General features: G+C 36.0%; 1 protein-coding gene across 1 annotated transcript in view; it reads left to right on the top strand.

Annotated features, from left to right (window-relative positions):
• LOC144450145 (glutamate receptor-interacting protein 1-like) overlaps positions 1–16,537 on the top strand; it is a 40,214-nt gene that overhangs the window by 22,797 nt on the left and 880 nt on the right. Inside the window, exons 4-17 of the mRNA XM_078140751.1 lie at positions 944–1,153; positions 1,729–1,891; positions 2,149–2,294; positions 6,280–6,427; positions 7,225–7,403; positions 7,760–7,930; positions 9,211–9,406; positions 9,880–10,019; positions 10,450–10,527; positions 10,779–10,848; positions 11,316–11,461; positions 11,701–11,842; positions 12,215–12,398; positions 15,142–16,050. Coding sequence (XP_077996877.1) covers positions 944–1,153; positions 1,729–1,891; positions 2,149–2,294; positions 6,280–6,427; positions 7,225–7,403; positions 7,760–7,930; positions 9,211–9,406; positions 9,880–10,019; positions 10,450–10,527; positions 10,779–10,848; positions 11,316–11,461; positions 11,701–11,842; positions 12,215–12,398; positions 15,142–16,050 — 2,882 coding nt within the window. The remainder of the gene's footprint in view (positions 1–943; positions 1,154–1,728; positions 1,892–2,148; positions 2,295–6,279; positions 6,428–7,224; positions 7,404–7,759; positions 7,931–9,210; positions 9,407–9,879; positions 10,020–10,449; positions 10,528–10,778; positions 10,849–11,315; positions 11,462–11,700; positions 11,843–12,214; positions 12,399–15,141; positions 16,051–16,537) is intronic.

Genomic DNA, 16,537 nt, shown 5'->3' with positions numbered 1-16,537 from the left:
CTTTATTTCTATTCTGTCCTTGTCAGTTTTATTTGTTTATTGATAAAAATCAAGCATTGTATCCAAACTGTTATGATTTTAGTGTTTTAGACAGCTGTATTGAGACTTAGTGTAGTACCTTTTCTGCATAATTATATAGAAATCCAAATTACATTTCACAGCATTATCCATAGAGTACCAAAGTATAGTCTGTAAGGTACGCCATGATGGGGTGCCCTCACACATCGGTCAACCCTGGTAAGGGTGGAACGACATGACATATCTTGCAGTCTATATCAGTCATAGTATCAAATAAGTCATTTCACTTCAACAGAAAACATTACATTAGACACTTTTCAGCTGTAGAGAGTTTGGCGATGAATATTCCTATTTTTAACCAGAGACTATAAGAGTCTAGTCTCTAAGATCAGTATTCCAAATGAGTGATTGGTTACTGTCAAGACACTTGAAACAAACCAGGCAACTCTTATTTCAGGGCCACCATGTCCTTCAAAAACAAAATTACCAAACCTATCCTTGAAAATAAAATGCATTACCAGACATACAGGATATACACTGTAACCATTGCAATTCAAATGTAGCTGTAAAAAATTATGTGCAGAGATTTTTGAATACCTTCTACATGTATAACTCAACTTTTCAAAAGTAAAACATCAAAGCTCTCAATTTTACAGGGTTCTTGCCCCAGGCCTGTAGAGTAGTAGGTTTGAGCTTACTAACTTGGATCTCTTTTTTTTAGTGCCTCCCAAAACCACCCTGAAATATCCATGTAATGCTTGCATGTACATAGATAGTGTAAAATTGTGAAAATATATAGATACATGTAGTATAAAACAATGAACAAGGCAATGAAAATGAAATTAGAATGCTATTGTGTTAGGAAATCCTAGGAAATGTATGATGTTAATATTTTTTTTTATTTGTCATATTCTTTGCATATCAGGGGGTGTTGACAAAGACAGTAAGCCATGGGTGTCTAATTTGAGAGCCGGTGGTATAGCACAGAGAAGTGATTCACTACTTACTGGTGATATTATCTCATCTGTCAATGGTATAAGGACAACCAACCTAAAACATGACGAGATTATCAATTTGTTAAAGAATGCTGGTGAAAGAGTCACACTGGAAATTGATTATGAACTACCTCCAACTCGTAAGTACCAGTAACTTGATGCTCATATTTTGTGCTTGCTTACCAAGTTAATACTTTGATATTTTCCACATGGGATCTTTATTACAAATATCTAAAAAAAAATGTTCTGAAATGTTTCATTTTGGCTGAGTGTGAGTTCAGTGTGACCACTATTTTCAAGTACACTTCTTAATCTTTGCTGGCACTTCTGCAGGTTATAACCTGACTGCATAGACTAGTATCCGTTATTAAAGCCTGTGATTCAATCCCAGGTTCTCACATTAGTGTTATCTTATCAGTGGAGGCAGGAGGAATACATAGGATTATTCTTTTGTTCTGGACCAACTTTTTCTATTTGCTATGCCAGATGATTGTTTTTCATACCTAAATTTTAATCCAAATAGGAACTGACCCTTTAAGTCAAGGCTTATTAATATAGCACATAATAATGAAAACTAAAAGCATGGAGATCTCCCCTTCTTCAGAGTTGTGCCTACTTTCTGATAAATTGCATGAATCAATGAAGGATCTGCATTATGACAGTCTATTCTGACAATCACGATACAAAATGAATATTCTTTATTTTATTTTTTCAGCTTTTGAAAATGGAATTAATGTGATGTCTAAGGCAGTAGAATTAACATTGGCTAAAGAGAGCAACAGTTTTGGTTTTGTGGTCAGAGGAGGTATATGCAATGATGAAAGTAAAATCCGACCCTTAACTATCTGCCATATCAGGTCAGGTGGATCTGCTGACAGGTAAGGCATTGAATAATATTGTTTGCTTTAATAGGAAAGATATTTTAGTGAAACAATACCAGGGAATGATAAAGTCAACCATATTTTTGTATTTGGAATTGAACTGTTTTGTATGTAGATGTCATACAGTCATACAATAAATTTACAGTATCTCTTTTTGGCAAAATAAAGATGTCAGTTGAGGGTATCAGAATTTGCTGAAATGGCTACCTTGATAAAATATATTGTTTTGTCTTCCTTGTTTGTGCATTATACAGGGAAGGAACACTAAAAGTTGGAGACCGCTTGTTGTCAGTTGATGGAATCAGTTTAACCAATGCAACACATGCAGAAGCTACAGCAGCACTAAAACAAAGTGGTCACAATGCTGTTATGATGATAGAATACGATGTCTCTATCATGGGTATGTCTAGTCTATTTATAAATCATTGATGAGATAAGACCATAGCAATGTCAATTTTACAGTAAATCTAAGTAGTCACTGATAAGAAAATTAGTAGTTGAGATTTGTGCAGAGTAAATTGATTAAACTAGAAATAAGATGGCACACCAGAGATTTTTGAATACCTTTCTATAATTCATCTTTTCAACCGTAAAACATCAAAGCTCTCAATTTTACAGGTTCTTTCCCCCAGGCCTGTAGAGTGGTAGGTTTGAGCTCAGGATTTCTCAAAAACAAATTTATGGAGAACGTTTACAACACTTACTTATATTTTCTGTGTAGAATCCTTCTTTATCACCAAGCCAAGGGTAGATAAATGGTCAATACCAAAGCCCAGTGTTGTAAAGTCTGTGAGACTTGTCACCAACCAGACAGCCAGATATTGATTTCATCACAGTTTCTGTTCATAGCCATTCAATGAAATTAGAGTAACATTTCGGAAAGAGACACAGATATTTATCAACATCAAAACAAAATAATACATCCTAGCTGGTAAAATCTCTCTTCCCATGGAGTTTCAAACTTCACAAAATTGTTGTTCTAAAGAAAGTGACTATACTTTATCCAAATAAGGGTAGAGAAATGCCATTGTGTTATCTCTGGTTTTACTTTAGCTAATACATGGTATCATAGCAACTGAGTATACCGATAGTATCATTTCCCACCAGTCTATGGAAGAAAATGAGACATTTTCAACTTTACTGATTGAAAATATGAGATAAGATCGTCTGAGATGCTCTCATAGATGCTGTGGCCATAGATCTTGTAGTGGGCCTATGCCCTCACTTTCACTAAATCAGATACATTTCACCAAACATCTGCCACTATTGAATGTCATGCCATGATACAGAGTCATTCTTGTCTTTTCATTCTAATTTATAACATTATAAACACTCTTGTTGACCAGTATTGTTTATCCAGACATTGTCCAAATTATATCGTCTCTGTCAGTAATAAACTCACCAATTGTATGTTTTGTGAATTTATACACTTCATCCCTTCTCCTTTATTTAGCAGAAAATATCGTACTGAATGGTGTGATTTTCACACTTGTTAATATACCTTATCTGTAGTCTTTACATCTTAATGCATAAAGTCAAAACTGTGTAGCTTAAATTGAACATTTCTCAGTTTACAAGAAAGGTTAAATTGTCTATCACACCTCATACATATCCAATTGATAATGTCTTCCATACATTCCATGGAAAACAAAGTTGACATACTGACTACTATTTCAATCTCAATGTCTATACCACTCAACATTTCAGTACATGTTATTTGTCTGTGTTGTCAAGCATGTCTTCATTCATATAGTAGTAAATTAAATATTCTGCATTGTAATACCATTTATTGACAAGATGATTTTCAAGATGCTCCATAAGTGAATCTTACATCGTCCTATGTACAAAAATCATTGTACAAAAAATTCATTTTGAAACAATGCCACCTGTCCCATAGCTACACTTATTTTGACAAGTATTGCCAAGCCTAAAAACTGATCACAAAATGTGTCTGTTAAAGTGACATATCCTCTATTGAAGGCAGAAGATTAGTTTTGTGTAGTGACAGAAATAAAACCCCATAAAAGATTCATACATAATAAACCGTGCCATTTTTCACAGAGTTAACAAGACTGACATTTTTCAGTCAAAGGATCTCAGTTTAACAGCACCATCTATCAAAAAGTGAACAAGACTGACGACAGTTTGTGGTCAAAAACTCTCCGCTTATCAAATTATGTTGTATGTATTGGTTCAATCAATCAATCAATCAAAATAATTGATTGATTGATTGATGTATTGGTTATATTTCTAATTGTCAGATTCATACATTGGTACACAGTCTTTCCATACAGTGTCACATTAACAGAAGCATTGTATATGTTCTAACATGTCATTATCCACTCCAATCACTTCTCTCTCCCTATTGTCATTCTTATTCCCCTAGAGAGTGGACAGTATCAGGTCAAAGGTGATCACACTGTTTCTATCACATACCAATATCTGGGTAAACCTTCATTTCTTTGTTTTCATGTCCATCACTAACACTGTGTATTGTCAACTTTGTTGCATGCTGCATTTCTACTATAATAACACATCAACAGGATTGGGTTGACCAGATCACAGGTAATATCGAGAACACAGTACAACTATTGCATTCAGTAGCAAGTTGTATTAGCTGTTCTTAAGTTATGCAGCTTTTCCATTGTGTAGTGCATGACTTTAAGGTATAGATATGTAATGTAAAAGTTACAGTTTGTTTTTCTTACTTACACAATTATGACTTGGTAACAACAAGCACATAGTAGATTTATACTATAGTTGTCAGCTGTGATTTAGTGCAAATAAGCTAGGGTGGAAAACACTCAGAAAAAATATGTGTGACTTTTAACTCCCCAGCCTCTTTCAAAATGTTAAACACTTACTCCCCAGGTTCCTTCAACAAGTTGAAGACTAACATACCTCGATTTAACTCCCCAACTTCTTTTAAAAAGTTTATTTCAATCTCCCTAGTTATTAAGTTGAACACTAAACAAACCTCAACTGTAACTCCCTAGCTTCCTTCAAAATGTCATACATGTACTCATATAGGATAAGTTGGCCAATCCTCAGTCTTGAGATGATTACTGCTGCATAACTTAGTGTTCTCTGGTACATCACCTAGGGAGTCCTCGAATTATTGAAATTATGAATTGTTTGTCACTTTTTCTGCACCTCATCACATGAAATTACATGATACTAATGTCACATTCTTTGCATTCATCTGTATCCCTGTAACACCACAACCTGGAGAATTGTGTGTGTTGTAAAGATTTCTAATGTATCACTACCAGGTCACACCTGTATAGTTTGTAACATATACGTGTGGCAAGGTATGATGTTAAAGATGGAAATAAAAGAAAGAATAACACCAAGACAAAGGATACTCCTTGATGTCATTATAAACAGATACATAGAGATGTTTTTTTTTAAATGCAAGATTGGAAATTTATTGACTTTCTAGTTTTAGACCATTTAGTCTTTTAACAAATTTCAAATGAGACTGAAGTTAACGTGTTGAGCTAGCTAACTAAGAAGACTGATTGATGTTCCGTTATATATAAAATGAAAGTGAAGTCAATGTGTTGATCAAGATAGTAAAAAGAGGGATTGATGTTGCCCCTTATCTTATGACTTACAGTCTCATTTAGATTTGAGAGATATTTCAATGCATGCTGTAATAGTGCTTTCCCATAGTATCCCATTGTTATACACAGTCTTGATAATTAAGGCACTCGATATATATATGTAGTTGCCATTCAGTCAATTGTAAAAGTACCAAATAACTTGCCTTTTCCTCCCAGTGCAAGGCTTTATCTTGTATTATAGTAGTACTGCATGGTTGTTATGTAATGTATCCTGTACTTACTAGTACCTTGGTGCCAACTGAAACATCTACAGAGTTGTGATTGGTCAGCCATTCATCACCTTTCATTGTCAATCATTTTACCAGTTTTCTTATAGATTTGTCAAATCTTGATTGGTCAGTGTACCATGATACTTATGAGCACAAGATGTGATTGGTCAATGTAGCCTGAAAGGATGAAAACTAAATTTGATTGGTCAATGTAGCCTGAAAACATGAAAACTAAACTTGATTGGACAATGCACCAAGAGAAACTGATGAAAAACTGAATTTGATTGGTTAGTGTAGCTTGGAAATAATGGAAACTATATTTGCTCGGCCAAAGAACCTAGAACATGAAAAGTAATCTTGATTGATCGTTATAACTAGAAATGTTAAAAACTAATAAAATGTGACAAATTATGTACTGAAATATTGGCTGAAATACATTGATATTGAACAGGTGAACCGAACAATAAAGAGCATATAAGTTCTCTCCATTCCTCAACAAATTTCAAATTTTCATCAGATAACATTGGTTCCTCTATTTGTGTCCTTGTAGATGCTGTAACCAATGCTACTGGTCCATTATTGGTGGAAGTTGCTAAAACACCTGGTACCAATCTTGGTGTCACACTTAGTTCTATAACCAGTGGAGGAAAAACTGCTATTGTTATTGATGGTATCAAACCAGCCAGTATTGCTGACAGGTAAGAACCAAATTCAACCAGGACTCAGAGTGTGTTAATCATTCTCCCTGTTAGACTGTGAGGAACTGTTATAGCAATTACTACTGGCCTATGGTAGGGGTATCGGTACTCAGAATATGGAAACAGTTGTGTAATAATTTGTTTATAACACATTGTCATCTTGTACTTAGACTTGCTCAAGTCTCCAGGCTTTTTTTATTCTTTACATTAAAAATAAAATATATTTCTTAAAAACACAACTGTGTTCTTTCGACTGAAATAATAACGAGACAAATTGATTGCAAAACAGTCAGGTGAATTCATAGTCTAGTTCCTATACAGTATCATTACCATTTACACTTCCACTCACCTCCACTTTAGTTAGAAACCACGTTGGCATCCAGACTAGTGAATTCATAGACTCCTTGGGAGACTATTAGTAACTGGGGGGGGGGGGGGGGGGGGATTTAAGCTGAGGACATTTTTCTTTACAAAGCTAAAAATGACAATCTCAAAGTATTTGAAGAATATGACATTCCCAGGGGATTGGTGCCAGTCTATTCTTTACAGTAAAAGTTTTGGTAGTTTCTAGTGATAGTGCTACATCCTGTAAGGATTGCTGTCTGATGTCTTTTCATACTATTGTCATACAACTTCACTCAAAATGCTGACAGTGACCACCATTTTGTCAAGAAATTACTTACCCTGCAATTGTACAAATCATCCACCATGCAACACATTCATAGTGAGGTCAAACATTGTAAACTATAGTAATGCTAAAGACAATGTAAGTATGTCTTGTTCATTATCTCCCTTAGGTGTGGTGCCCTACATGTAGGAGATGAAATACGAACTATTGATGGTATAGACACATCCCAGATGACCGTAGCTGAAGCATCACAATTCTTACTCAATTCTTCGGATCAAATCAAGCTGGAAATTTTACCCATCAGTCAGATACTGCCCAGGTTTAGAACAATCCCTGAAGTCAATTCATGTAAGTATCATTAAATTTGTGTTTTCTCTAAAAGTACCACTGAAAACTTTATCTGTGTATTTCAGCCTTAGTAGCTATAGTCGATGTCTTATCAAGACTTTTACTTTGTGTATTCCAACATTGGTTTTAGCCTATGTATTTACGCCTGTATTTCAGCCTTAGTTTTAGCCAGTGTCTCACCAAGGCCTTTACTCTCTGTATTTCAGTCTTAGTTTTAGCCAGTGTCTCACCAAGACCTTTACTCTCTGTATTTCAGCCTTAGTTTTAGCCAGTGTCTCACCAAGACCTTTACTCTCTGTATTTCAGCCTTAGTTTTAGCCAGTATCTCACCAAGGCCTTTACTCTCTGTATTTCAGCCTTAGTTTTAGCCAGTGTCTCACCAAGATCAATCCGAGAGACGAGTCTTACCAGTGTGTATACTACAGGTACAATGAGAAGTACAACTAGTAGAAGGAGGGGAGTTGGAGGAGGAGGAGGAGGTAGTAGAACTGGTACATTAGGCCGACCAAGAAGACAAAACTCAAATGGTAAATATACCCTGTGTCACATCCTTGTCACCTCCATGGGGGACAGCCCCCTCACATTCATGCAATAATTTGCTGTATCACGCACAAACACACTTCACCCAAATAAGGTCATTTGTGCAAATTGTTGAACCATTATTTTCTCCGAAAAGAAGCAAACAATTTTTTGTATTTAATACTCCATAGGGTATATGATAAAACCTTTACAGACTTGATAAAGGTTTTGTCGACCTTGCTAGTATGGCTTAGTGGCCCTTCCCTCAGCTTCCAACCTCAGGAAATAGTTCCTACATAAAAGCCCTCAGGGTGGTAGACATCTATAAGTTAATAGTATAAGTGCCCTCATAGCCAGGCAATAAGTGTATATTAATCAAGGGTGAGGTTTGGTAGTCATCACTGAAGGAAGTGATGGTCCTATAAAACAGCTGTCTGCTTTGTGTCAGGTGATAAAAGTAATCACAATACTCTGTCAGTGAGGGAGCATAGATTTATAATCACACCACCATGTGTGTAATTTAGATGAAAGTAAACCCATATGTTAAAATTTCTAGTCGTATAGTAAGTTTCCTTGTCCTCTGTGTGACTTCTATAGATATGTACAATTGGTGGATTGACCCACAGGTCAAACTTCCTTAAGTGAATTGTGTTGTATCAGTAACATAATGGGAATCACAACCATGACCTAACTACTAAAATCAGCTGTGTGGTTCGTAGATGTTGACTTGAATTTACAAATAATATCAACTGTGATGTGCTTAGAGGTTTTGTGGAAAGGGAAGAAGTATAAACAAAGCTCACCTCACACTTCACATGACAAGAAAGTATCACCACTGTATTGAAATGCATAAACCAGACTGCCAGCTGTATTGAAATAGACTTATATACAGTCAAGTACTGTACATATAACTCATTTACAGTACGTGTCATTAACATCACACAATGTAATTGCAGATATGTGTCTAAACCTGTAACACAGCCATACTGTAATATTTCATAGACTTTTATGATATTTATAGATAAATTTCTGGATAAATTTTGACTCTGAAAGCAAGCATTATAATTTTTCACCAATGTCTATTTTCATGAATCAAGTACATTGTATAAAATTACATGGCAGATTTAGACAAAAATAGGAATAGACAAGCCAGCTGATTGAAATGGGCTTGCCATTACAGAGTACGAGGAAAACACTTTGTGTGAAACTGTGTGTGCGTACATGATGAGACTGTCAAACTTGAACTCTATCCATTCTATTATTAAATCATGTTAATTACATTTTACAGCATCTGTGACATCAGGTCCGAGTTTCAATGGTATGTTGGCGTCCAATCAAGTGTGCAGGACAGAGATGACTAAAGTGGTATTAGAATCTATAATCAGAGATTTTGGTATTTCACTTCAAGGAGGTGTCTTTGCGACTGAGATCCTCAGTTCACCACCAATTATTGAGTTCTTAGAACCAGGAGGTTCAGCTGAAAGGTAAGAATATGTACTTCAGTTTGCCATGTATTGAGTTCTTAGAACCAGGAGGTTCGGCTGAGAAGTAAGGATGTGTATTTCAGTTTGCCTTTAATCAGTGGGTGCTTAGAGCCATGAAGTTTAGCTGAAAAGTAAGAATCGTTAGATTCTGAGAATCAGGAGGTTCGGTTGAGATATAAGGAGATATGCCTTAGTTCACCTCCAATCATTTGATTTGAAGAATCAGGTGGTTCAGCTGAGAGGCAAGGAGAGAAGTTCTTCAGTTCACCACCAATAATTTATTTGGCATCTAAAATGAGCTTTGTTTTTTTCAAAGTTCACAATTACATATATGGGACTTGGAAAACCTGCAGGTTCTTTTCAGAGGCCAGCAGATGTTAGTGTTGAGACACCAACATTTATGATGACATACAAGTGAAAGTTACTAAAGTCACTTCTCATCTGTACTTGTTGTCATTTTATAACCTTGTTAGGAGTGGAGTTATACAACCTGGTGACAGAGTGGTATCAATTAATGGTGTGTATACAGAGGATGGATCATTGGATGAAGCTAATCAGATGCTCAGGGAATCTGGACAGCAATGTACATTAGAGATAGAATATGAAGTAGCAGGTAAGATCAATTATAGTAACAAACATATAAAAGACTTCAAAATGAAATTCATTTCTCGTAAGCTAGTGTATATTCTTCCAATGAGGCAATTACAAATAATAGCTCACCCAGCGGCTGCATAGTGACTCAATGACTAGCATGCATGCGCATCCTATATACCATGTGATGTTTTTTTGGTGGTTGACTATGCATACGCATTCTATATACTATGCGCATTCTCATGCGGAGGGCACTATCTACAATATCATCGTGAGGCAGCCGGTCACAAATGAATCTACCCTGCGTGAGCCTATGGGCTTTGCCTAGTTATGATAACACTGTGTGTTAGAATACATCACAAAAAGGCCTTTGTTTTTAATTAAGATGATGTGGAATTTTGTATATCAGGAAAAATAATAATTTGATATTACTGTAATTTTTATACCTACAGAATCTGTAGTTCCAAGTAGTGGTACATTTCATGTTAAATTACCCAAGACAGAAGGTGGTCTGGGAATCACAATAAGCTGTAAGTGGTTTTTTATTCATTTTGTGTTGTTTCCATTCCAGTTCAAACTGGTAGTTGACCAGTCTGACCAGAATTCAGTCGTAAGAATATGTCTGTTCCTTTTTACCGTGATCTATATTATATTGTAGCTGATTTGGACATAGACAATTTTCAAAACCTGAAAGTGCATTATAATATGAAAGAGAATAATGATGTAAGAGATTGAGTACTTTAATCATGTCAACTCATACATTCTTTCCTTACCTTTACAGCACCAAAACGTAGGAAGGCAGGAGAACCACTGGTTATCTCGCATGTAAAGAAGGGTAGTGTCACTCATAGGTGAGTTGAATATGATGTCTCTTCATTGTTGGATAGGGTTACATTGTGAATTGATTTAAACCTATGTGCTTACAGAAGCTGTAATATATTGTATGCTCCCCAGGGAGTTGAGGAAGTATAAAGGGCTGCTGTGCTGTTATAGGTCCATGCTGGGGATAATAATTGTGAGCTTTCAAGTAGACATGCACATTATAAATGCATATTATTACTTTTATAGTTACACTTATAAAAAATAGTTACTCTGAAGGATAATTTTATTATCCTCTTTAGTTAGCCATACCAGGTTAGCATTATAATCATGTTGGTTTAGGTCTGCTGTGATTGTAACAAACAAATAACATACAAGAAGGTACATATACTCTCAAGAATTCTAACGCAAAACATTATCTGACAATGCAGACAAAAATGGTAATTCAAGACTGATTTATCAAATTATTGAATCTCTGTCAAATCTTTTGTCTTCACAGGACAGGTACCCTGTCACCAGGTGATAAATTACTTGCCATTGATGGAATTCCATTGGACAATTGCTCAGTGGAAGATGCAGCTCAGATCCTATCACAAGCAGATGAAATTGTCAAATTGAGAGTGCAAAAAGATGAAACTTTTTCAGGTGTGTGTTTTAAAGTTGTGTCAAGAGATGTAAAAAATCATGTTAGTTCATTTTTTCAGTGCACATAAATATTTGTAGATGTTAGTTTGGAAACATTGTCTGAAGCCAGGTGAAACAGTAGATATTTACCAAGTACCTTTAAAAATGCTATAATGCATTTATTTTGTGTAAGACAAGTTTCTACATGTGCTGGAAATCCATAGTTGATATCGTTGTTCCTATGTGTATTCTTTCCACAGAGGATCCAGTCAGTGGTGCAATAGTATACTCAGTAGAACTTGTCCGACATGGCGGACCGTTAGGAGTTACAATATCAGGAACAGAGGAACCTTTGGATCCCATTGTTGTGTCTGGACTAACAGAGAATGGTTTGGCTGAAAGGTAGGCTGTTGTCATATCATATCGTTGTGTCTGGTCTAACAGAGAATGGATTGGCCGAAAGGTAGGCTGTTGTCATATCGTTTCATTGTGTGTGGACTAACAGTGAATGGATTGGCTGAAGTGTAGGTAGTTGTCATATTGTATCGTTGTGTCTGGACTAACAGAGAATGGATTCGCCGAAAAGGTAGGCAGTTGTCATATCATATTGTTGTGTCTTGACTAACAGAGAATGGATTGGTCGAAAGATTGGTAGTTGTCATATCATATCGTTGTATCTGGACTAACAGAAATGGATTGGCCGATTGGCCTTCTTTAGAATTTTTGTTTCCATGATGTTAACAATGTGCTTTCATTTCTAACTGTCTACTCCAGAACTGGAGCCATCCATGTAGGAGATCTTCTTCTAGCAATCAATGGTATCACTCTACGAGGACAGCCATTATCAGAAGCAATACGATTATTACAAACAGCAGGGGACACTGTTAACCTCAAAATCTGTAAACAAGGCCATCAAAAAAGTCAGAGACAAGGGGTTGCTGGGAATACAGCTACTGAGGTAAAGAAGACCTTGTGATTACTGTTCAGTGATTGTGATGACATTTTTAAAAATGGAAACTGTTCACACTTTTTATCACACGTTTTGAAATTTTCAGAATATTTTAAGCAGTGCATGGAAAAAGTCCATGTTCATTTACAATTGTTGTGACAATTTTTATTCAAAATTGAGTACATTTCTTAAGACTAAATATTTTTGGTATATTCACACAGTGAGCAGTCAGGGATATAATGCTATAAGCTGAGTACTTATAATGATGTCTATAACATAAGCTGAGTTTATACATTTTCTGTAGGTAATTTTTGCCGCATATTAAAAAGTACTTGTTGTATTCTACTTACTGCAGCAATCATTACTTGCTATAGGCACAAACTCACACCTGGTATTCAGGAAAGGATTTGATAATATGACAGAACCCCATGACGTGTTGAGTGCAAGTGTGGTGTGTGCTTGTGATGTTGTCTGCAGCCGGACTTTCAAAGTGCTGTAGAAAACATGAAAGTTCAGCAGAAAACGATGCACGCACAAATGCAAATACCCCTGAGTACCCAAACATAGGGTTCTGTTATTATTATATATGTTTATCCGAAAAGCAAATTTCCATAAAAATCATACTGTACGATCACGTACTTTCGTGTAGAATGAATGATTGTGGAATCATTTGCATACAATTTACATGCAGGTATGCAATAGTGTTTTCAGTAAAAATTGCACTGCAGTGCAAATACCCCAAGTATGAATGCGTACCGGTGCAAGTAATCTCTGGTACATATGTAATAATATATTTTAATATGTAAATGTACTAAGCAGTCGGGGAAAGCATACTATCAACTGTTCTTTCATTGCCAAAAGATAAGTTTAAATGCCTTCAAAGGTGTGCATAAATATTACTATAATGTTAGACCAGTTGTTGCAGATTTAGTATTTTTCATAAACATCCAATTAAGAAAAAAACTGTATAAACTCGGCTTGTGTTGCTTTTGATAAGTATTGTAATTACTGTAGGATGAGTTATGTATTGAATTTAACTTACTAAGCTTGGTAGTCAGATGTAACCAAGTGAAATGTTTCATCTACAGTTCTCCTTGAATTTCGATTAGTTTCATAGACTCCCACCATAGTGTAGGTACAATGTTAAGTAGTCTATGTGCCCTGTACTACTCCTCATTTTAAGCCCGAGTTATGACATACTAAGTAATCTTTTCAGTCCCCCAGGTATATTTACAGGAGAGTACACAGCTCACCAGTTTGAACAGCTCATTGTAACAAAGCATATTTATGTCTCTTGGCGACTTAAGTCATAGAGAACTATACATGTAATACAGTCAGGTACTACACATATTCATTTACCTGGACTGGTATATTTTGTACTGTGTCTGTCATATTTATATAGTTCATAACATTATTTGTCATTTTTCTTACCGGTAGGTATACCTACATTTGTATGAATCTCAAAGAAAGTTAGAGAGACTAGAGAAGGAATTACGAAGGATAGATGTGATCGGTGTAATTTAGATGAAGTAAAGGAGTTCATTTAGACAGGTTAGATCAGGGAAAACATAGATAGTATGACAAGACAGGCTTTGTTCAGACACTTTTAAGAAAAAATAGCCATGGATGTCAAATGCAATTCCTTGTCTAAACTGTAAGGTACATCACGTCACACTGCCCTCACCAGCCAAAGGAGTGATCGATGTGTGAGGGTGCCAAGACAGGGTTTACTTTACAGACAGACAATTCCTTGTTGTGTCAAAGACAATGTGCAATATACCATAACTTGTTACAGAGTGAAATTTCAATGTCTTTGAATAATATGTTCATTGGGTCTGTAAACCATATTATACTTCAGTTTATACGGTCTAGTGGCAATGACATAGTCATAGATATGGTGCATGTGATGTCCATATTGGCAGTGCCACCCACCAATGAAATTATAGGTCAACGAACTGTGGGACAAACCCTAAAATATTTAATACTCACATGTATTATGACTATCAGAACTGAACTGTAATATGAAAGGTGAATAGTTCACACATAAATGTCAAAGGTCAATGTGCAATATCCCATAACCCTTTGCAGAAGTGATACGTCCACAAATTTGTTGTTAGCTACAAGAAGTGCATGAGACATACATAGTTATGAAATTTTAATTAAAAATTTTATAAAGAGATCTATGACCAAAAACATATGAAACTGTTATTCTAGGAAATAATGAATAAAATGCAAATAATATGATCAAAATGACTTCAAATTTGAAAAAATGAATATTTCAAAATTAAGGTGGTGGTCCTGTCCTTCCATCAAAAATGAGTTGTCAGAAGGCGTAACAGTACCACAGTGTTAAAGGGACATGGACCAATGTCAGACACTATTTTTATCTAAGTGTCAAATACTACAAACTCATGTATATGTTGATTTCTGCCTTGAAATCAGGGTAAAATCTATTACATTATTGACTGGTTTATGCATGTGAAATTCTCTTATCCTGACAGTGCAATCATTGAATCATTCATTCGGTGTGCTTCATTGTGATGCTACAGACCTCGAGGTCACTGGTGATGATTTAATCCCAGTATGTACAATACATGTAGCATAAAGGCAGTTCTTCATATGAAACCGCAATAAGATGAAAAATCTTCAATCTGGCCCATGTCCCTTCACTGTGACCCCAGCTTCATATGTATTTGCTATTTTTATTGCCATGTCATGAATTTTTTATACAATCTATGCATTTTGAATAAAGTTTATAAATTTCTACTTACTAAAGGGTGCCAGTGCTGTGATGAGTGATTATGACAACCTAGAACTTGATGACCGCACACATTATGATACTGGTTCTCGTAAACGATCGGGACGTCGCGGCACACCTATGACCAGCATCGATAGTGCTGTGGAATCATGGGATGGCTCAGGGATGGATACAGGTTATCAAAGTTACCATAGTTACCAACCTACTCACAGGGACACAGTGAAGAGTTCTACTCTAAACAGGGCAGCAAATATGACGGCAACTGCTCAGAAACAGAAACAGAGCCGGCCTACAAGGCCTCAAAAACCCAGGAAAACTAAAGCAAATTCAAGAAGAGTCACACATGATGGAGATGACAGTGAGGAGGACGATGAATGGGATTTACAATCAACATCATGTCATAGTGGACAGGGATGTGGCAGTTCAGATGCCATGAGTTCAGACCAGGAAGAGAGAGACAGCAATCGCAAGATGAAAGACTATATATGGACTGAGGCTTTGAAAGATTTAGAGAAGTGTGGACAAACGGATATGTTGAAAGAATTGATGGAGGAGACCACTATCAACAGTGACACCTATTCGGGAAAACAAGGAAAAGCTGGAAATCAAAGGAATACTAACGGACAACAGATGACTATGAATTCAAGAGGTACAACAATGGCTGTGACAACAAGGGCACACCCAAGAGAATTCAAAACTATTAAGGAACAGATGCATGACATTTTTACTCCTACGCCAATAGAACTACATAAAGTAACTTTATACAAAGACAATGACTATGACGACTTTGGATTTAGTCTGTCTGATGGACTTTATGAGAGAGGTGTATATGTCAGTGCTGTAAGGACTGGTGGTCCTGCTGCATGCAGTGACAATGTCAGACCTTATGATAGGATCTTGCAGGTAAATATAATTCAGATATTCATATTTTTATCCAGTAGCAAGTACTCTTTTTACAGAAGTAGTCATGTCAGTACAGAATCAACCTAATCATTGAATGCATGGTAACTCTTTGTAAATTGCTGAAATATGTTCTTGTGAATATTAGATTATAACTTTTCACCAAGGCATATTGTTCAGTGATTGGTCACTGATGAGTCATGTGATGTTAAAAGTAGAGATACCAGACTAGAGTATCTCAATTTGTCATCTATAGATGGAGATAGTAGTAGTCATTTTGTTGTCTGTCCAACTGTCTGGCCATTTGTCAGTATATGTGTCTATAGTAACTTTTGGGTTTTTTTTGTGGGTATGTATTTGTTTGTGTGTGTGTGTGTGTGTGTGTGTGTGTGTGAATGAGTGTGTGTGTGTGTGTGTGTGTGTGTGTGTGTGTGTGTGTGTGTGTGTATGTGTCTCTTGAGTAAGTGTCTGTATTTTTTCCTTAACACCT

Source organism: Glandiceps talaboti, chromosome 1 (genome assembly GCF_964340395.1).
Source record: "Glandiceps talaboti chromosome 1, keGlaTala1.1, whole genome shotgun sequence".
NCBI classification, from domain to species: Eukaryota; Metazoa; Hemichordata; class Enteropneusta; family Spengelidae; genus Glandiceps; species Glandiceps talaboti.
The sequence above is the reverse complement of the archived record's forward strand: the minus strand, read 5'-3'. Positions and strand labels throughout refer to the sequence as shown.